The 23,181-nt window shown below is 39.6% G+C and overlaps 1 protein-coding gene and 1 non-coding gene across 6 annotated transcripts in view; one reads left to right on the top strand and one right to left on the bottom strand.

Moving 5' to 3' along the window:
* Positions 1 to 382: 382 nt before the first annotated feature.
* The window catches only part of CFAP97 (cilia and flagella associated protein 97), a 50,037-nt gene continuing 27,238 nt past the window's right edge, over positions 383 to 23,181 (bottom strand). For all 5 annotated transcript variants that reach the window (XM_062213308.1, XM_062213312.1, XM_062213311.1 and 2 more), the window contains exons 3-5: positions 18,575 to 18,843; positions 5,932 to 6,082; positions 383 to 3,040 (exon numbers count right to left, since the gene is read on the bottom strand). In XM_062213308.1, the coding sequence (XP_062069292.1) occupies positions 2,913 to 3,040; positions 5,932 to 6,082; positions 18,575 to 18,843 (548 nt within the window). In that variant the 3' untranslated portion in view covers positions 383 to 2,912. The remainder of the gene's footprint in view (positions 3,041 to 5,931; positions 6,083 to 18,574; positions 18,844 to 23,181) is intronic.
* On the top strand, positions 15,620 to 15,742 carry LOC133775511 (small nucleolar RNA SNORA25). Its single transcript, XR_009868254.1, has one exon. It is a non-coding gene; the product is annotated as a small nucleolar RNA SNORA25 (small nucleolar RNA).

Here is a 23,181-nt window from a genome sequence, read left to right as displayed (position 1 = left end):
CTCCTGGCTTTGGGTCTATCCAGCTCCAGCCATTGCAGCCATTTGTGGAGTGAACCAGTAGATGAAAGATCTCTTTCTCTCTCTCTCTCTCTTCTGCCTCTGCCTCTGTAACTCTGCCTTTCAAATAAATAAATTAATCTTAAAAAAAGTTTTATGAATTTAAGTATGGAAACATAGTAAACTAGCATCTTCAACTCTACATTGGCCTTAAATGTTTTTCAGAGTATGAAGGATTTAAGTCTGAAGATGAAAAGTACGCAATCATATCTATCACAACCATATTTTAGAAACTGTTTAGATATTTTATACGCTTGAGTTAATGGTTGAAAATAATTACATTATACTATATTTAGAAGCAAATCAGAAAATTTTATTTGGAGTAGTAACTAAGAAAGCAACTTTTAATGGGTACTGAAGAAGAATGAGATAATAGCTACCTTTGAAGAAATAATTTTAATAATTATCTTTCACAGAATCTTATTAAAAAGGAGGCAACTTTAACATTTGACATAAATGAAAATTCTCAATAAGAATCTAGCTTCATTACTAGACCTCAGATCAGTATGCTTTCTAGGTACAGATGTAAATCTTCCAAGTATATACATTAAATACAAGTCAACCAAATAAAAAATAGTGCTGGACTATCCATCACTTTATGTTCTTGAAAACAAAGAGAGTAATGTACTTATACTCTTTTATTAAAAATGCCCCTTGGACCACAAATTAAAACCACACTGACTTATATCAGAAAATATCAAAATTTTCATTGCCTATTTCTATTATATATGTGTGTGTGTTTGTGTAACCATGGCAATAGAATTATCAATTGTTTAAGAAAGTGGCTGCTCTTCCCAACTTGCACTTCAAGCTGAATCCTTGAAATCAGTAATACTTACATGAACTTCCTCTTTTGAAGTAGTAAAAATGAAAGGCATTAAATTAGTATCTAAAATCAGAGTACAGCTTTGTCTTTGAAAGTATATTTGTTATATCTGCATATGTGGTAGCAAAGACCATATAAAATGTACTTGGAAACTAATGCCATTATGAACATAAAGGTTTTATGTACATATTTTTGTCAAATTTTTTAAGAAAGATCTAAAAACTAATTCATCACTGGGCAAATGTCCAGATGCTGAGTTGTAAATCGATTATGTTATCTCAAGGATGTGTTGTTATACAAACATTAAAAGTGCAGTAAGTTAAAAAAAAAAAAAAAAAAAGAAAACCTTGGTTTACTATAGCTAAATCTTATATATAAAGTGGGTGTAAAAAACTTGTTCACTAGGAACAAAGCATCAAATAACCTCAGATGAATGTTATAGCCCAAAATACAAAGCAGTAAAACAAACCTCACAGCCAGGTTGTTTTTAAATGAAAATGTTCAACCATACTGTTCTGTGCTCTATCATAAACAAAAATCTATGAAAACAAACTAAGACCAAGATATCTGAATTGATGTTAAGCAAAATGCAGTTTAGTTTACTGTTAAAGGTATTAAGAAAGTTCAACATATATGCTACACAGTTTGAGCACTGAAAAATAAACAAATTTCCTTATTATGGCTTAGAAATCCATTTTAAAAGAAGAAAGATTTGTCATTTAATATGAACACTTTCCAATATATTCTAAGGATATTATACTGAAAAGACCAGTAATGAAAAACAGTGATAACTATGAAATATACTTTGCTATAGGAAATAAGAGACTAACAAACACTCTATTTGTCATTACTGATTTCATCAAGATTTCTAGCCCTTTAAATATGAAACTTTAGGATTGAAACAAATAAACCAAAACAAGAAAATAAGCTAATATTTAAAGCAGTAGTACCAACAAATATGTTATTTATTCCCCTTATTATTTATAGTTTAGTTTTCCTATTCAGCCCTTACAGACACTAGTTGGAATTTCTAAACATTTCTTTTTTGTTCTGAATCTTCTCTCTTAATACAGTACTAACTCACAGCCCAACATGCTAACTGGGATCAATTAAAACACTGTTCTGACACACCTCTGGATCTGCTTCTTGGCTCTTTAAACTGGTGGTGCTACTTTACTGACTCAACTGACTTTTGCTGCTGATGAAACTGACCTGGTCTGTGGTTAAACTACTGACAAAGGAGTAGACAGTACCTCTAGAGCCCATCTCATTTCTCAGACTCATTAGGTGCATTTTACATAAACACGGAGAAGATAAAAAGAAGAAAAGAGGGACTTCTAAGTTGAGTTTTATAATATTCAGTTTGCAATACTTTGGAATGGCTAATCTAATTTTTGAGCTCTAACTCAGTGCACTTATATAGAAATATTAGACGTCACTGGTAAATCCCAAGGACTACTCCAGCACAAGCTTCTCCCCACCTGTTCACCAAATCTAAATCAGCTACACCAATGAAAACAAATGTCAAGATCTGTGTCATTATAATAAACTGTGGCTCTCATAAAGTCAAATTATGAGTCATGCCACGTTAGTTCTAAAGCAAACAGAAAACAAATTCAGTCAAATTTAGCATCTAAGCTCACGGTCAAAGCTTACAAGAAATGAAAACAGCATAAAATGAGAACTATATAGCAAACACCTTGGGTCCAACATGCAATGACACTAATGACCACCATTTTGTCAGAATGACAACCGAAATCATTTCTGTCCTGAGCAAATACTCATGCATACTATCATTTCTCTATAAACACACATACATCTCATAAAATTACATCATCATTTAAAAAACACTGATTTTACATTAAATTGTCTTTTGACAATTTTGCACTGAATAACAATAAATTAGAACTTACTGTATATTTCAAGTTGCTTAAACCAGTATTACAGATGTTTACACAAAGAATTACAGTAATATACAAGGGCACTTCGATAAAAATTGTATGAGCACTGTTTAAAGTGAAAGAAAGGTTTATAACCAAGCTGTACGGACATCCGGGGGTTTAGGTCTCAGCAACAGGCCATTGGGTTTGTCAAAGGCTGATCGTTCACTCTTACAGCTGAGGGCACTGGTTGCACTGGATGTCCTGGAAGCTCCTCCTGAAAATACAAGAAAGAATTGAATTATTTAAGCTGGATACATATATTCACCTGGTAAATGTCCTCTTTTTTTTTTTAAAGGAGAGTCTTTGCCTTTTTTTAAAATTTGACAGGTAGAGTTATAGACAGTGAGAGAGACAGAGAGAAAGGTCTTCCTTCCGTTGGTTCACCCCCTAAATGGCCACCACGGCCGGCGTTACACCAATCCGAAGCCAGGAGCCAGGTGCCTCCTCCAGGTCTCCCATGCGGGTGCAGGGCCCAAGGACTTGGGCCATCCTCCACTGCCTTCTCGGGCCACAGCAGAGAGCTGGACTGGAAGAGGAGCAACCAGGTCTAGAACCCGGTGCCCATATGGGATGCTGGCGCCGCAGGCAGAGGATTAACCAAGTGAGCCACGGTGCCAGCCTCAAGTGCCCTCTCTTAAGTCTACACTAATTATTCTTCCTTATCCCACATGTGTCTAATAGGCTAATGCAATGATTCTTAATTGGGAACGCATTTCCTAATTCCCTGTGTAACGTTAAAGTGTAGTAACAAACAAGCCCAGACTTGGCATTTTGATTCATGAAATTTAGAGTGGAGATAAACATTTTTAAAAGCTTCTCAAGGGCTGGCATTGTGGAGCGGCAGGTTAAGCAGCCACTTGTGATGTTGGCATCCCATATGAGAGTGCCAGATTGAGTTTCTGGCTGCTCTGATTTGAATCCAGCAACCTGCTCATGTGCCTGGGAAAACAGTGGAAGATGGCTCAAGTGCTTGGGCCTCTGCCAACAATGTGGGTGCGCCTAGCTTCAGCCTGGATTAGCCCCAGCCATTGCGGCCATTAGGGGAGTAAACCAGAGGATGGAAGAGCTTGCTTGCTCGCTCTCATTCTTGCCTTACAAATGAATCAATAAATAACCTTTTACAAAAAAAAAAAAAAAAAAAAAAAAAAAAAAAAAAGCACTTCTCAAGTGATGCAACTGAAACAATAACAACAAAACTCTACGTTGTACAACTATTTATATACTCATTCAACAAATGATTTGCTATATCCAAGGTACAATATTAATATAGGTTACTGAACCAAGACCTCATCTTAGTCACTATCCAAGGAAGCAATGTTTGTAGAATGAGTAAGTGCAATTATTAGTAAGGGTCAGTGTTGTGGCTCAGCAGGTTAAGCATCCCATATGAGCTCCGGTTCCAGTTCCAGCTGCTCCACTTTCAATCCAGCTCCCTTCTAATGTGTCTGGGAAAGCAGGGGAAGATGGTACAAGTAGTTGGCCCAAGTACCCATGTGGGAAACCAGGATGGAGTCTGGATCTTGGCTTTGACTGAGCCCAGTCCTGGCCATTTGTCCAATTGGGGGGTGAATCAGCAGATGGAGGATCTCTTTCTGTCTCTCCCTGTCTCTATAACTATACCTTTCAACTAACTAACTAAATAACTAAATCTTAAAAAAAAAAAAAAATAAGTGTTTAAGACCCAAGGCCAGTGTTGTGGCTTAGGAGGTTAAGCTGCCACCTATAACACCAGCATCCCATATGGGCTAGGTTCACTTCCTGGCTGCTCCACTTCCAATCCAGTTCATTGCCAGTGCACCTGAGAAAGCAGCAGAAGATGGCCCAAGTGCTTGGGCCCCTGCACCCATATGGCAGACTCAAAGAAGCTCCTGGCTCCTAGCTTCAGCCTGGCCCAACCCCAGGCCACTGTAGCCATTTGGAGAATGAACCAGCAGATGGAAGAGCTCTCCCTCTCTCTCTAACTCTGCCTTTGAAATAAATAAAATTTTTTTTAAAAAGTGTTTAAAATTCACATGAGTACTGGGAAGCCATAGCATTGTAAATGGTTCCAACCTTACTTACTTGAATTAGTTTTTTTTTTTTTTTTTTTAAGATTTTATTGATTTATTTGAGAGGTAGAGTTACAGACAGAGGAAGAGGGAGAGGGAGAGAGAGATTGAGAGATAGAGAGAGAGAGAGAAAGGTCTTTCATCCACTGGTCCACTTCCCCAAATGGCTGCAACAGCTGGAGCTGGGCCAGGAGCCAGGAGCTTCTTCCGAGTCTCCCATGTGGGTGCAGGAGCCCAAGTACTTGAGCCATCTTCTACTGCATTCCCAGGCCATAGCAGGGAGCTGGATCAGAAGAGAAGCAGCCAGGACTAGAATCTGCACTAATATGGAATGCCAGGCTGCAGGCAGATGATTAACCTACTGTGCCATAGCGCTGGCCCAGTATTAGTTTTATATACATATATAGTTATATATATATATACATACACACATATATACGTACACGTACACATGCACACAGAGTTTAGGATACATACATGAATGCATACACAGATCTCTGTAAAGCAAAGTGCCTGGCCTTTCTAGAGGCTGAATATTCTGGCACTAAATGGTCACTTCATTCCTATCTTCTCTGGGTATGCTCCTGGCTAAGTCTGTACCAGATCATCTATCAAGCATTGAGTTATTATATCTGGTAATTCTATAGTTTGCAAATTTTGCTTCAGTTATCCACTGAGAAAGACACAGCACACATAATGGCTGGAAGTATTAGCAATAATTCTTAGCTAGCTAAGAGGAATGTTCCAACAATTTTGAAATAGCACATTTATTCATTTCTTCCTTCTTTTTTTATTTGTTCTTTTAATAGAAATATTGAAATTAAAAGTCCCTTCTCCATTACCCAATAAATTACTAATAACTCTCGATTTTCTCTTTATGCTGCCATGCGTGCTGTAATGAAAACTCAAATTAAGGGATCTAGCACAAAACAAAATATATCAGTGAAAAAGAATATATTCTAGGAGTTAGTTTTTGCAAAATTTATCAGAAGAATATATTATTTTAAAAAACGATAGAAGATATGAACAATTATAAAATAAATGTGAATATGCTTACTTAATGGGCTATATTGACCAAGAGTCGATCTCACTCGTCTTGAGGATGGAGGTGGGTTGAGATAACCCATATTGCGATGATAGTCCATTAGTTGTTCTGAACGTTTCATACCAACTGTTGGCTTCACAGCTTCAAGCCTTTTCAGTAAAGCCTTCATTAAAGACAAGCAATTCCAAAGTCACTGTTAGAAAACTAGGGGCAGTATTTTTAAAAGGCAAAAAGTTTCTAACACTTAAGATTCACTAAATACTCATAAAGTAGGAAAGATTTTATGCATTTTTAAAAAATTATTCAAAATGCAGAGACACATACACCCCTATACCCTACTTCAATCTGGGCCAGGCCAAAATCAGAAGCCAGGAACTCAATGCAGCTCGTTCCCATGTATGGCAAGGACCCACTGAATTACTTCAAAAATATACTTTCAAAAAAATTCAAGGGTTTTTGCTAGCTCTATAGTTAACCAAACCACCATGATTAAACAGCTTCTTATAGGTATATCTCTCCAGATATATATATCTTTTTTTTAAAATTAATTAATTTTTTTAAATTTTTGACAGGCAGAGTGGACAGTAGAGGGAGACAGAGAGAAAGGTCTTCCTTTTTGCCGCTGGTTCACCCTCCAATGGCCGCCGCAGTAGGCGCGCTGCGGCCGGTGCACTGCGCTGTTCCGATGGCAGGAGCCAGGTGCTTATCCTGGTCTCCCATGGGGTGCAGGGCCCAAGGACTTGGGCCATCCTCCACTGCACTCCCTGGCCACAGCAGAGAGCTGGCCTGGAAGAGGGGCAACCGGGACAGGATTGGTGCCCCAACCGGGACTAGAACCCGGTGTGCCGGCGCCGCAAGGCGGAGGATTAGCCTACTGAGCCGCGGTGCCGGCCAGATATATATATCTTACAGAGGTTAATTATTAAGTTATGAAGCAACATAATGGGAATTATAATGCTGAGTCCATTGTTAAACCTTAAAAATGACCACCAACAAAGTGTTGAGAAAGGAATATTTAGGCAAACCAAATGGCTTGGGGAACTTGCCCCGGTTGAATTTTATCATTTATTGATTTGAACTTTCTCAGAAGCAAGCTGACCTTTATTTGCAAACACAGTAATGACCTGCATTAAGATTCACATTTAAAAAATTAGCCTCATGAATTTAGTTATAGGACAAGTTTTCTTCATATAATCTTTTTCCCTTCTTCGTATTGTGATAAAATATACACAATATTTACCATTTTAAAATTTGTAAGTGTACAGTTCCACGGTATAGAACACTAACTCATACTATGTTCACTTTGTTGTGAAACATTAACACCAGCCACTTCCAAACTTCCTCAACTCAGTGTTCCTGCTCTTACCAGTTTTACCTCCTGCCCTCCTATTCTGAGGCTCCATTATGGGCATGCCTGAGCAATTCCAAAGAAGGGACGGTGGGGGTAGAACAAGCCAAACATTCCAGAGAGAGTGGTGCTACTCCTTTTGCATAAAATGCCCTTTCTCAGTTTTCTTAGGCAAGAATCAATTCCTCAGTGAAGTCTTACCAAACTAGAGTCAGTGGCTCTCTTTGCTGAACCAAGAATTATGATTTGAAAACTGTTCCAGCTGACTGTGAAGTCTATGGGTTTTCTTCCTTTGTTGACAAAAGTGTATAATCCTTTTTTTTTTTTTTTTTTTTGGACAGGCAGAGTTAGACAGTGAGAGAGAGAAACAGAGAGAAAGGTCTTCCTTCCATTGGTTCACCCCCCAAATGGCCGCCACGGCCGGAGCTATGCCAATCTGAAGCCAGGAGCCAGGTGCCTCCTCCAGGTCTCCCATGCGGGTGCAGGGCCCAAGCACTTGGGCCATCCTCCACTGCCTTCTCGGGCCACAGCAGAGAGCTGGACGGGAAGAGGAGCAACCGGGACAGAACCTGGCGCCCCAACTGGGACTAGAACCCAGAGTACTGGCACCGCAGGCGGAGGATTAGCCAAGTGAGCTGCGGCGCCAGCTAGTGTATAATCTTGCAGTTCATAATTGTGCAAGAAGTTTCCTATGTATCACATCTACATCTGCTGGTTTTTTTCTGATTATCCTATTAATTGCTCATTGAGCTGTGCTGGAGTGGGAAGAAAAGAAAACTTGCTATTTTTAGTTTATATTCATTTCGTTTTTGGTAGTGAAAGTCTCAATGCTTAACCATGCCTATTTTCCTAAATTTGTTTGGGTGGATGTCTGTTTTACTTTTTAATTTTTAACGAACTGCAATGATTATTCATCACATGTAAAACAATATAAGGTAAGCTGAATGTCAATTTGAAACAGTTTGACAATAAGGTTAAAAATCAGTAGCCTGATATGTCAATTATCAAGTTTACATACATGCAGAAACTTAGGGAAATAAGAGAAATGATTTGATTCAACACAGAATCATACCGTATGTCTGGGTATCTGGGTGTCATATGAATATAACAAACTAAGCAAAGGCAAATGTAATGACTTTGAGAAACAGCTAGAAATAGCTCTTGTTACTTTCAAAACATGAAGTGGTGGGGCCAGTGTTGTGGTGCAGCATGTTAAGCTTTGGCTTGCAATGTGGGCATCCCATATTGGAGTGCCAGTCTGAGTCCTGACTGCTCCACTTTCCGATCCAGCTCCCTGCTAATATGCCTGGGAAGGCATCAGATGATGACCCAGGTAGTTGGGCCACGGTTACACATGTGGATGATGGGGATGGAGCTTCTAGTTCCTGGCTTTGGCCTGGCCCAGACCTGGCTGCTGTGGCCATTTGATTAGTGAATCAGCAGATGGAAGATCACTCTCTATCTCTCCCCCTGCCACTCTGCCTTTCAAATAAATCAATCTTTAAAAAAATTATAGTGTATGGGGCCGGCGCTGTGGTGCAGCAGATTAACACCCTGGCCTGAAGCACCAGTGTTCCATATGGGTGCCGGTTCAAGACCCGGCTGCTCCACTTCCAATCCAGCTCTCTTCTATAGGCTGGGGAAACAGTAGAAGATGGCCCAAGTCCTTGGGCCCATGTACCTGCCTGGGAGACCCAGAAGAGGCTCCTGGCTCCTGGCTTTGGATTGGCGTAGCTCCGGCCATTGCGGCCAATTGGGGAATGGACCATCAGATGGAAGACCTCTCTCTGCCTTTCCTCTCTCTGTGTAACTCTGACATTCAAATAAATAAATAAATAAATATTTTAAAAAATTACAGTGTAAATACTAAAATCAAAAGTATAGGCATTTCAAGGGGTAGACATAGTCTATTGGTTAAGATGCCCATGTTGTATAACTGAGTTCAATACTCAGCTCCATCTCCCTGCTAATAGACCCTGGGAGGCAGGTGATGGCTACCCAGCACCCAGGTGGGGGACCTGGATTCAGTTCCCAGTTTCCGGTTTTGACCTGGCTCAGTCCCAGCCATTGTGGGCATTTGGTAAATGAACCAGCAGACAGGAGGGAGTTCTTTGTCTCTCTGTTAATCCAATTTAAATCCCAGCTGCTCCACTTTTGATCCAGCTGTCTGCTATGGCCTGGGAAAGAAGTGGAAGATGGCCCAAATCCTTGGACCCCTGTGCCCCTAGCGTGGGGAAACCTGGAGGAAGCTCTTGACTCCTGGCTTCAGATAGGCCCAGCTCCGGCCACTGTGGCCATTTGGGGAGTGAACCAATTAATGGAAGACCTCTCCTCTCTCTCTCTGTCTCTCTGAACTCTGCCTTTCAAATAAATAAATCTTAAAAAAAAAGAAAAGAAAAAGGGTAAGAATGATACCTTTCTCTGAAGGGAGGAGAGAACTTCCACTTTGACTGTGACCCTATCGGAATAAGATCAAAGTCAGCGAACCCTAAAGGCTTCCATAGCCCTGGCAACTCATGACTAGAGCCTAGGGAGATTACTGACGCCATGAACAGGAGTGTCAAATTGTTAAGTCAGCAACAGGAGTCACTGTGTACTTACATCCCATGTGGGATCTGTCCTTAATGTGTTGTCTAATGTGCAGTGATGCTATAACTAGTACTGAAACAGTATTTTTACACTTTGTGTTTCTGCGTGGGTACAAACTGATGAGGTCTTTACTAATTATATACTGAATCGATCTTCTGTATATAAAGATAATTGGAAATGAAAAAAAAAAACTGGTGTTAAATTGGAAATGGCATAGAAAATTAATTAATTTTTAAAAAAATATCATGTAGGATCTCTGCCTTTAATGTGCTGTACACTCTTATTTAATACTATAACTAGTACTCCAACAGTATTTTTTTTCACTTTGTGTTGCTATATGGGGGCAAACTGTTGAAATCTTTACCTAATTTATACTAAACTGATCTTTTGTATATAAAGAGAATTGAAAATGAATCATGATGTGATTGGAAGGGGAGAGGGAGCGGGAAAGGGGAGGGTTGTGGGTGGGAGGGAAGTTTTGGGAGGGGGAAGCCATTATAACCCATAAGCTGTACTTTGGAAATTTATATTCATTAAATAAAAGTTTAATAAAAAAAAAAAAAGAAAAGAAAAAGGGTAAGAATGGTTATTTATATTCTAATTTGTGGCTTATAAAATCTTACAACTGTCACTAAAATCAGATTCTAGTAATAAGTTTCTCCAAAGTTTTTTTTTTTTTTTTTTGGGGGGGGTGGGAGGGTACTGAATTCATTTTTGTTTTTTAAAAATTTATTTATTTACTTGAAAGTCAGAGTTACACACAGAGAGAGAGGTCTTCCATCCTCAGTTCACTCCCCAGATGGCTGCAACAGCTGGAACTGGGCCAATCCGAAGCCAGGAGCCAGAAGCCTCTTCTGGGTTTCCCAAGTGGGTGCAGGGGCCCAAGGCTTTGGGCCACCTTCCACTGCTTTCCCAGGCCAAGGCAGTGGAAAATGACCTAAGTGCTTGGGCCCTTGCAACCACATGGGAGACCCGGAAGAAGCTCTAGGCTCCTAGCTTCCATCAGGTGCTAGGAGGTCCATTGCAGCCATCTGGGTAGTGAGCCAGTGAATGGAAGCTCGCCGGCTCTGTCTCTCTCTGTCTCTCCCACTCTCTCTGTAACTCTGCCTTTCAAATAAATAATAATAATAAAAAAACTTAAAAAAAAAGAATGAGATTTATCTTAACAAATTTCAAGAATACAAAGTAATGTTTCAGTTATGCAAGATGTATATTCTGGAGAGCTCACATAAGGCTTAGTGAGTGTGGTGAACAATACTGTATTGTGTACTTGTTCAAATCTCTTTTGCTTCTAGGAAGTATCATTCTTTCTGGAAATACAATTAACCTAGCTTGAATTCCCCCCATCTTTTGATGTAGAAAATAATGTGCTACTGTGGCAAAAAAATGGCCTACATGAAAGATCACTGTGAGTGAGATCCCAGTGGAAAGAAGGGACCATTAAACGAGGTACCTTTCTCTGAAGGGAGGAGGGAACTTCCACTTTGATTATGGCCCTGTCTAAATAATGTCAGAGTTTGTGGACTCAAGAGGCTTCTACAGCCTTGGCAGCTCATGACAAGAGCCTCGGGTGATTACTGACATCATAAATAAGAGTGTCAATTGTTAAATCAACAACGGGAGTCACTGTGCACTTACTTCCCATGTAGGACCTCTGTCCTCAATGAGTGGTACTATGAGAATTAACTATAAAACTCATTTTCAAACAGTACTTTATACTTTGTGTGTCTGTGTGGGTGCAAACTGTTGAAATCTTAGTACAGAGTTGGTCTTCTGTATATAGATAATTAAAAATGAATCTTAATGAAGAATGGGATGGGAGAGGGAATAGGAGGTAGGACGGGAGGAGGGCAGGTATGGGGGGAAGAACTGCTATATTCCAAAAGCTGTCCTATGAAATTTGTATTCATTAAATAAAAGCTTTCTAAAAAAAAAAGAAGAAAGAAAATAATGTGTTAGTGATTTCTGCAGCTATTAGCAAAGGCAGGTTGCTTTATTGTTTCTAAAGTGATGGAGGCAAAACTCTGTCAGGACATTAAAAAGTAATGGGTGTCCTATACCCAGGGCAAATCAAAACAACTGCTTCCATTTTCTCATAGCTATAGTCATGCTTATTCATCATTATTTTTTTTGCTGTCTTTTTTGGAAGGAAATAACAGGTGATAACTAAAGAAAGAAAACCAGATTAAATGAACTGTAAGTTATTTCAAGATCTGAAAGATATTAATTAATCAACAAATTAACATTCATGGTGCTGGTGCTGTGGCGTAGTGGGTAAAGCAGCCACCTGCAGTGTTGGCATCCCATATGGGTACCAGTTCAAGTCCCGGCTGCTCCACTTACAATCTCGCTCTCTGCTGTGGCCTGGGAAAGCAGTAGAGAATGGCCCAAGTCCTTGGGCCCCTGCACCTGCGTCGGAAACCAGGAAGAAGCTCCTGGCTCTGGACTGGCACAGCTCTGGTCGTTGCAGCCTTCTGGGGAGTGAACCAGCGGATGGAAGACCCCTCTCTCTCTCTGCCTCTGCCTCTCTGTAACTCTACCTTTCAAATAAATAAACAAATCTTTTTTAAAAAAAAGAAAGAAAGAAAAAATCAAGCTTGTCTCTTCCTCTCTAATGAGTCTGTTTGTTTAAAAAAATTCATACATTTGAGATCCACTACAAACACTATAAATCTTCATCTTTGTGACAACATATCATTGTCCCTTTAATTATTCTGTATGAATTTTAAAATTACTCTTGTAAGCCAGGAGACAAAGAGGATTTTAGTTTTTATTTAAAGTTTTATAATTTATCTAAAATTTTTTAATTTATACACATAAATATTTTCACTTTAAAAATATTTTTTTTGACAGGCAGAGTGGACAGTGAAAGAGAGAGACAGAGAGAAAGGTCTTCCTTTTGCCGTTGGTTCACTCTCCAATGGCCGCCGCGGCTGGCGCGCTGCGGCCAGCACACCGCGCTGATCCGATGGCAGGAGCCAGGTGCTTATCCTGGTCTCCCATGGGGTGCAGGGCCCAAGCACTTGGGCCATCCTCCACTGCACTCCCTGGCCACAGCAGAGAGCTGGCCTGGAAGAGGGGCAACCGGGACAGAATCCGGTGCCCCGACAGGGACTAGAACCTGGTGTGCCGGCGCCGCAAGGTGGAGGATTAGCCTAGTGAGCTGCGGCGCCGGCCTAAAAATATTTTAATATGTGAACTCCTCAGTGGAAATATCTTAGTCTACTTCATTGTCCGCTTATTTGTATTTTTCTGGATTTACAACTGACTAGTGGTTATTTTACATTTGTGTGTTATTGTGTACATGTATGTTATATATATGTGTGTGTGTTTTATATATGTATGCTATATGTGTGTGTATGTGTGTATAATATCTTATGAAGTAAAAACCTATAAAGTAAGAAAGAAAAAAAGACATTAACTCCATTTTAATTTCAGGCTTTAATCCTGATACACTCCTGCAGGAATCCTAGTTCTTCCCTAACTGCTTCAATTCTTTCCTCTCCCTGCACCCCTTCTTTTATACCTGAGAAAACTACATATTCTTTGAAAATGAAGTACTCTTACTTCTAATTAGAGTAAACAGTAACAATAAATGACTACCTCTTTCTGAAGATTATTATTATTCTCTTTCAGAAAAATAGACTCATGTAATGTTCAAGTGAAGTTAAGATATGGTTTAAATGAGGTTATTTCAAAATTCATAAGTTAAAACACCAGTCACCTTTTTAGAAATAAAGTTCTAATATAATTGAATCCATGTGGGGCAAGCACGCCCTCTACTGGACAAAGCTACCTTTCTTTATTTCCTTAATTTTCTCTGGCTGAAGTTTGTTGAAGAAGCTGAAGGTGCTCAGCTTCACCAGAAGAGAAGATGAAAAACAGCGCGTTGCTGACGTGAGGCACAGGGCTGCATTTCACACAGTATCTCTGTTCTCCTCCTCTGTACAGCGCTACTTCTTTGAAGCCCTGAATCATTTCCATTTAAACAGCCTCTAAGTTAGTACTGGGTTCTTGTGAGAGCACTGGAAGATAAATGCTTTTAACTGCCTATTGGCAACCTGAATTTGTCTCTGTCACAGGAGATGGAGCAAATTAAAGAATTCAAATCATTAAAAATATAAAGTAATGGACCCTGTTTGTGTGTTCATCTGACACAGAAATAGTTACAGAAATTTGTGTGTGTGTATGTCTACCTGAATGAGTGCTTTAAATATAAACACGCTAGAAAACAGGTTAACAAGTATCCTTGGGAGTGGGTGTTACGGTACAGAGGTTAATATGCCTACATCCCATATTGGAGTGCTGAGGTTCCTGAGCTTTGGGCTCCTGGCTTCAGCCTGCCCAGTCCCAGCTGTTGTGGGCATTTGGGGAGTGAACAAATGGATGAAAGATCAGTTTCTCTCTATATCTCTCTCTTGTTCTGCCTTTCAAAAATAAATAAATCTTCAGAAAAGAAGTATAGGGACTTGTGCTGTGGTGTAGAAGCCTTAGCTTTGGCTGAGAGAGAGAGAGAGAGAGAGAGAGAGAAAGAGAGAGAAAGAGAAAGAAAGAGAGGGAGAACTCCTATTCATTGTTCCCAAATACCTGCATGCTAGGGTTGGGCTAAAGCAGAGGCTGAGGTCAATGAAGAAGCACCGCGAGCCAGGAACTAAATCCTGAGATCTCCCATGTGGGCTGGGACCTAACCACTTGAGTCATTACTGCTGCCTCCCAGGGTCTGCACCAGCACAAAGCTACAGTCAGGAGCTGAAGATAAGCATGAAACTCTGGCACTCTGGCATGGAGCATGGGCTCTTAAAAGCTAAATCACATGCCCGTACCTCTTTGACTTCTTTAATGTGACTACTAGAAAATTTACAATTATACATGTGGCTTATATCATGTTTGTATTGTTTGAGAATATAACAAATAAATTCTTACTATCAAATGGAGAAAAATAATGTACATATATACAAATTACTACATATAGAAAGTAAAAAAGAATAAAATACTAATAACTTTCTGCTGGATTATAATAGGTGAAATACACAACTGATTTGGAGAATAATAAAAGCTGCAAGTAGAAGCTGCTGACAGTTTTGCCCTATAAGTACACAGAATAGTCACAGACAATAACGGCTTCAACTTTTCAAAAGTAAGCCCCTGGGGCTGGCATTGTGACACAGTGGGTTAAGTTGCCACATATAACAACAGCATCCCGTATCAAGTCCTGGCTTCTCTGCTTCTGATACAATTCCCTACTAATGCCCCTGGAAGGCAGTGGAGGATGGCCCAAGTGCTTGGGCCCAACACCCACGTGGGAGACCTGGATGGAGTTCCTGGCTCCTTGCTGCTGCCTGATCCCGCTCTGACCGTTGCAGCCTTTTGGGGAGTGAACCAGTAGATGGAAGATCTCTCTTTTTCTCTCCTTTTCTGTCACACTACATTTCAAATAAATAAAAGTATCTTTAAAAAGAAAAAGTAAACCCAGGTTCCTTAAAAAGGAACACAGAAATACTACTGTATGATACAGCAATTCTACTCTTAGGTGTAACAACCCAGAGAAATTAAAAGAAGGAATTTGAACCTATATACTTTTCTGTCAATATTCCTCTAGCTTAATTCACCATAGCCAAAAGGTCAAACAGATCAAGTGTCTATCAACAGATGAGTGGATACTGAAATGTGTTACAAGTCTAAAATGGAATATTATTCAGGTAAGAACAATGAAGTTCTGATACATGCCACACCATGGCTGAAGCTTAAAAGCATTATGCTAATAGGTCATTTTAAAGAGGGTTTCTGAGCTGCAAAACCAAGACCTCTAAATGCTATGAACAAAGACTGAAGTTCTCCACAGGATATCAGTCACTCAATACTGTGTTTTCCTGAGGAGAGATAAGATTCAGTCACTCATAATCATGACATAATCCATGATTGGTGATATGGGAAAGTAATACATATTTGTAAGTCTTTAAAAAAAAAAAACAATTTTTTCTTTCAAGCCCCATTTATCCATTAGGACAAAACTAAAAACATTATGCTAACTGAAATAAGACACTAAAGGTCAAATATTATGATTCTGATATCTGAAACAGCCAAATGTATAAACAGAAGATAGACCAGAGGCTTTTCTGGGCTAAGGGGGAGGCGGAATGAAGACTTATTTAAAAGGTAGAGTTTCTTGTATGGGGTGGTGAAAAAATTTTAGAAATAGTGATTACCATGGCTGTACAACATTAAGAATGTACTTAATTCAACTGAACCATATATTTAAAGATAGTTACAATAGCAACTTTTGTTATATATATATATATATATATATATATATATATATAAAATACACATTTTACTACAACTTACAAAATTAGTTATATACTAAATACTGAATTGTACACTTTGTGTATGGCATGTGAATTATATCTCAGTAAAGCTGTTTTAAAAAAGTAACCCAAGGGGCCAGCACTGTGGTGTAGCAGGTTAAAGCCCTGGCCTGAAACGCTGGCATCCCATATGGGCGCTGGTTTTAGTCCCGGCTGCTCCTCTTCCGATCCAGCTGTCTGCTATGGCCTGGGAAAGCAGCAGACGATGGCCCAAGTCCTTGGGCCCCTGCACCCATGTGGGAGACATGAAAGAAGCTCCTGGCTCCTGGCTTCAGATCTGCGCAGTTTCAGCCATTGCGGCCATTTGGGGAGTGAACCATCGGATAGAAGACCTCTGTCTCTACCTCTCTCTTTAGCTCTGTCTTTCAAATAAATAAAAATAAAATCTTTTAAAAAAAAGTAACCCTGGGCCAGCGCCGTGGCTTAACAGGCTAATCCTCCGCCTAGCGGCGCCGGCACACCAGGTTCTAGTCCCGGTTGGGGTGCTGGATTCTGTCCCGGTTGCCCCTCTTCCAGGCCAGCTCTCTGCTATGGCCCGGGAAGGCAGTGGAAGATGGCCCAAGTCCTTGGGCCCTGCACCCGCATGGGAGACCAGGAGAAGCACCTGGCTCCTGGCTTCGGATCAGCGAGATGCGCTGGCCGCAGCGGCCATTGGAGGGTGAACCAATGGCAAAAAGGAAGACCTTTCTTTCTGTCTCTCTCACTATCCACTCTGCCTGTCCAAAAAAAAAAAAAAGAACAAAAAAAAAGTAACCCAATATCCTAATATAGGTAATCTGCATTTGAATTTGGGCTCCACCACATACAGGCTGACCTGGAGCAGTTTTCTTCATAACAATAACTATGTCATAAGGTTACTATGAGGATTCAATGACCTAACATTTGTAAAATAGTATGAATGACATAGCTGCTTAGTAAATAAAAACAGGCTTCAGAGACAAGTGAGAGTGCAAACAGAAAGTGACCCCAAATGTTTGTGACACACAGTGATTTTAAATTTTCTCAAAGCATGAAACTTGAGTATTGCTAATGTGAGGTACAGAACTATCACTTAGCTCACCACCCACAAGCTTCAGTTCAGCTCGCTTTATTGCTATCTACAGTTTGCCACATGGTGAAGAGTTCAAGACTACTGTTTGTTTTGTAAATATAGTACTCCAGCTCCCCAACTCTTGTGGTGATGGTTAACAAAGAAATTTACAAGAGTTGTTATAAGTTCAGGTAAGTACATAGTTAAATAGGACCACAGTTGTGACAAAACATAATGAAAATTAATTTTTTAAAAAGTCTTAATTAATTTTTGAAAAAATTTATTTGAAAGATAGAGTGACAGAGGGAAAGAGAGAGGAGAGAGACATATCTTCCATTTGCTAGTTCATTTCCCAAATGGCCACAAGAGTCAGGTCTGGGCCAGGCTGAAGCCAGGAGCCAGGAACTCGATCCAGGTCTCCCACACGGGTGGCAGGGGCTGAAGTACATGGGCCATCCTCCATTGCCCTCTTAGGTGCACTAGCAGCAAGCTGGACTGGAGGCAGAGTACCTGCGCCTCTAACCTGCACTTGATATGGGATGCCAGCATCACAAGCAGTGCTTACCCGCTATGTCACAAAGCTGGCCCCAGTCTTAATAATTTTCATAGCTTTACAAATTACTTTAGCTCTGAATTTATGTACTCATTAAGGATCTAATTAGTTTAAGATGTTTAGGTTAAAAAACTGCCTAGGAGGGCCAGTGCTGTGGTGTAGAAGGTTAAGCCTCTGCCCACAGCGCCGGCACCCCACATGGGCACCAGTTCGGGTCCCAGCTGCTCCACTTCCAATCCAGGTCTTTGCTATGACCTGGGAAAGCAGTGGAAGATGGCCCAAGTCCTTGTGCCCTTACACCCACGTGGGAGACCCAAAAGAAGATCTTGGCTCCTGGCTTCGGTGTGGCCTAGTTCCAGCCATTGCAGACATTTGGGGAGTGAGCCAACGGATGGAAAATCTCTCTCCTTCTCTCTATCTCTGCCTTTCAAATCAATCAATCAATCTTTTAAAAAAAACTACCTGGGTTTAAAATCAGCCTTTTTTGAAGAAAATTGTATGTTATAACAATAATTTGAAGTGTGAAGATTTTCAAAAGCCCCCATATATTTCTCTTAGAATATCAAAGTATAATTATATATATTGATATGTAGTTTGCTGGATAAAAAATACACATCTTCCAAACTCATAGCTCTTTACAGATTTCATGCTACACGTATGTGTATTTGCTTTTAATATATTAAAATTTGAAATTTAGGTTCTTGTAAATTGGACAGTGAACTCAGAACAAATGCATTTTCTTTGACAACTAAAAAATCTCAGTTACTTACCAAATTTTCTCTTTCAATCCTTTGTTGTTCCCTCTGTCTGTTGAGAGCACTATGATAGAGTTTAGGGGGATGACCAACTGATCTTCTGGGAATTGTATTTCTGCTTCCTGGTTTTTCAGCCTGTCTTGACAGTTCTTTCAAAAGCCTCTGATTCTCCTGATCAATCTGTCTCACTTCTTCTCTTGAGAAGGAGTAGTTTTTCCTAGGTACTACTGAAGGCTGATCAAAGTGATGTCTTTGTGGTCCCCTTTTATCTAACTGCAGAAAAGCTACAGAAGTGAACAAAAAGGAAAGAGAGAGAAAAAGTGGTTAAACACAGTAGCTATGATAGCACCTGCTTTCACCCTTAAAAATACAAGCTATATCAATTCACGAAAGATAGGTATGAAATAATGCTAATAGTTTCTAGATGACAACTGTGTATAGGAAAAAAATTAAAGGAGTTTAAAGGTTTATTCTCATTGGCTTATTTGGACATGAAAGCTACTAGCAAAATGATAAAAAAAAATCTTAAGGAATGTATATGGTATTGGTTTTTAGGCAGGTATAATTTATGAAAAATGACTTTGTTAAGTCTATTATGGCTCTCTATGGCAATGTAATAGTTGGATGGGTTAGAAGCCCCCGGGTTGTATGCATCAATATAACACATAATTTAGGTATAGTTTTTGTTAGTTGGAGGGCATGGTTAAAAGAAATGTCTCCAGGGCTCAGTGTTGTGGCACAGTGGGTTAAGCCATCTGGCATCCCATGATCCCACACTAGAATACCTGTTTGAGTTCTGGCTGCTCTGCTTCCCATCCAGCTCCTTGCTAATGGCCTAGGAAAAGCAGCAGAAAATGGTACTCACTACCCATGTGGGAGATCTGGATGAAGCTCCTGTCTCCTGCTATGGTCTGAGCCTCCTTGGCCATTGTGGCCATCTAGGGAAAGTGAACCAGCAGATAGAAGATCTCTCTCCCTCTAACACTGCCTTTCAAATAAATAAATAAATAATCTTAAAAAAAAAAAAAGCAAAAGTGATCCCACCCTATAAAAGGTATTTTTAATTAAGAAAAATATTTTGCATATGATTATCAAAGGAAATATTTACCAACATGTTTAATTTATAATTTCCATTTTCATAAACATAATTATTATGAATCCCAGATGAAAAGCTTCTAAATATCATAAGCTTGCTGAATGTTTCAGGTTCAGTATGTTCTAAATCTAAAACTACATCAGACAAGTATATTTAATTTTTAAGATAATTTCTGAAGTTTGAACTATTTCTTAATTTTTAAAAAAGTTTATTTATTTGAAAGGCAGAGAGATAGGGAAATATCTTCCATCATTTGGTTACTCCCCAGATGCTTGCAACAGCCAGGGTTGGGTGTAAACCCAAGAGGATACAGGAGCTCAATCTGACTCTCCCACTGGGCTGGCTGGGATCCAACCACTGGAGTCATCACCTCCTGCCTCTCAGGGTGCACACTGGCAGGCAGAACTGGAAGCAGAGCCAGGGCTCAAACTCAAGCACTCCAATATGGGATGTGGGTGTCATAGCCCTTGGGCCAAGTACCTACCCCTATTATACTATATTTGTACTTAACTATGTCAATTCTTTGTATATATTAGCATTTTGTCCTATTAAAACCATAATGCTTTAAAGAGAAATGGCACTTTTTAAAAAATTCTTCTGAGTCTCAAGTTTTTAAAAATATTTGTTTATTTATTTTGAAAGGCAGAGTTACAGAAAGGCAGAGGCAGACAGAGAAAGAGAGATCTTCCATCCACTGATTCACTCCCCAAATGGCCACAACAGCAAGAGCTGGGCAAATCCAAAGCCAGGAGACAAGAGCTTCTTCCAGGTCTCCCGCATGGGTACAGGGCCCAAGAATTTGGGCCATCTTCTATTGCTTTCCCAGGCTAAAACAGGGAGCTGGATTGGAAGTGGAGCAGCCGGGTCTTGAACCGGTGTCCATATGGGATGCCAGTACTGCAGCTGGTGGCTTTACCTGCTACACCACAGCGCTGGCCCTGACACTTTTATTTTCATTTAAAATAAATACAGTACCAATTTGGTCAAGGTCATAAAATTCTACCTCCCTACATTTAAACTGAAGACTGTAAAAGATCCCAGAAAGTTAAAAAATGATTAACAGCATGATGAAATTAATGGCTGATATTTTGTTGGAAATCACATCAAGTTACTGGAAAACCTGAATAAGAACACATTTTGAAAGATATAACTATGCCGTTCAAATTACCTTACTTCCAAGAAATACCCATTTTATAGAATTTAATAAGCCTTCTAATTAATTTAGCTATATGTAGAAGCCCTATAAAATTAAATTCTGAAGGAAATTTTAAGTAAGCTCTGTTTTCCTAATAGCATTTAAAAGACATTTTTAAAAGGAAAATAAGGCAATAGCAAAAAAACAAACAAAAAAGCCAAAAAAAAACTGAATTGAATTCATCTAAAAAATATATGCGGAACACTTACATGAGAATATCAAGTATGACTATCCCATATTTCTAAAATGACTACTTGCTTTAGTATGATGCTATCTGCTTTATAGCATGGCTTAGTATACGGCAACCTCAAACACAGGACTGATTTTTCCCATTGAGTGGATCTAAACAATTTTTTAATTTGCATAAACTTTCATATGTATATATGTATATATATAAACTTACATATTCAAATATTATTTTTCTTTCATTTAAAACACTTTATTTTAAAGGCAGAGAGAAAAAGAGACAGAGATTTCCCATCTGCTAGTTCACTCCCCAAATGCCTGCAACTGTAGAGCCTGGTCAGGCTGAAGCCAGGAACTGAGAACTTCATCTGGGTTTCCCATGTAGGTGGTGGGGACCCAACCAATTGGGCTATCACCTGTTGCCTCTCAGAGTGTGCTTTAGCAGGGATTTGAAATGGAAGTATACCCATTTACTTCGATGTACTTGAACCCATGCACTTCGATATGGGATACAGCTCTCTGAAGTAGCATCCTAATTAACCACTGCACCAAATGCCTGCCCCCTCTAATTTTAATCAAATAATTTTGTTCCGTTTCTCCAACATTTATTTCAATTTCAGTGTCCATCAACTCTAGGCATTTTTTAAGTCATCTACCACCATTTACTATAGTATCTAAGCTATTTGAAATACCAGCAGGATTTTAAAGAATTTATGTGTGTGGGTTGAGTGTTTGGTCCAGCAGTTAAGACACCACTTGGGATGATATCCTGTATCAGAGCACCTTGGGTTTGGGTTCAGGGACTCTTGTCCTGATTCTAGCTCCCTTCTCTGCTAATAAGTACCCTGGGAGGTAATAGGTGACAGTTTGAGTTCCTGAGTTCCTGCCATCCACATGGGAGACCTAGATTGAGTTCCTGGTTCCTGGCTTTAGCCAGCTACAGCCCTGGCTGTTGCAGGTATCTTGGGAGTGAACCAGAGGATGGTAGAGCTCTCTCTCTCTCTCTCTCTGCCTTTCAAAAAAAAAATTTTTTTTTTCATCTATATGTGATGCTATCACTGGAAACTTTACCCCAAGTTATATTAAGCCCTATTCATATTAATTCTTTTAAAAAATTCATCATGCAGGCATATTCATGATCCCTATTTTAAAAATGGCATTAGCTGTTTAAATTGACTTTTAAATTTTTAAAAAATCTAACACTTGTAACTGATTAGTTATAATTCAAGGAAAAATAACTAAACTTACTACATTTCTTTGCCTTGTTTATTAACAACTTGTCAGATGAGAAATTCCGTGACATTCTTCCTGCTCCCTTCCTTTGAATCTGGGAAGGCCTGTAGGCCCAAAGTGATAATAAGTGACTTTCAAGGATGATTACCAAGAGAAGATGCAGCTTCCCTCGCCACCCCTTCCCCCGCTCTGTTTGCTGAAATACTTGGCTTGGAGTCATGAACCACCATACACATTTAATTACCCTGAGTCTGCCAGGCTGTGAGGTTATCAGGCCTCATAAAGAGGACACGTGTAGGCACTTGATCAAGGTTTTTGAGTCGTCTCAGACTGCTGCTTTACACAACTAAATTTTGTACTGATTTGTTAACAGAATGAATGTAACTAATAAACAAAACATGGGACCAGGAACCACTACTATTATAAAAACCTAAAATACACAGCACTAGTTTTGAGATTTGTTGGCAAGGAGAGCTGGCACCTGGAAAAGATTCTTGGCAACAAGGGAAATGGAACAAATCCCAACTACACTGGTGGATTTGGCTAAGCAGATCTCCAACAATGGTTTATTTAACCCACAGTAAGAGGCAGAATAGAGACACATGAGGTTAAAAACAAACAAACAAACAAAATAAATAAAAGGAACTGGTCAGTTCTCAAGCAAAATTTAGAAGGAAAAGACTATGTGGTTCAAAAATTAAACTACTCCTCATCCCTAGCCTCTCCCAGAAGCAGCTTCTCAAAGTACTCAAAGAGCTATAACTGAGGAATCAACCACACTTAAGGAATCTCAGCCGCACCTGGACCTGATTTCAGATTCTCAATCTTGAGGCTGGTAGCATCTCTGGAAAGAGGAAAAGTATTTTTGCGTATGTAAGGAAAAAGTAGCTACAAGTTAGATTGAGGAGATTT

This window comes from Lepus europaeus, chromosome 16 (assembly GCF_033115175.1).
Source record: "Lepus europaeus isolate LE1 chromosome 16, mLepTim1.pri, whole genome shotgun sequence".
Lineage (NCBI taxonomy): Eukaryota > Metazoa > Chordata > Mammalia > Lagomorpha > Leporidae > Lepus > Lepus europaeus.
Note: the sequence above shows the minus strand (reverse complement) of the source record. Positions and strands in the feature narration are given on the sequence as shown.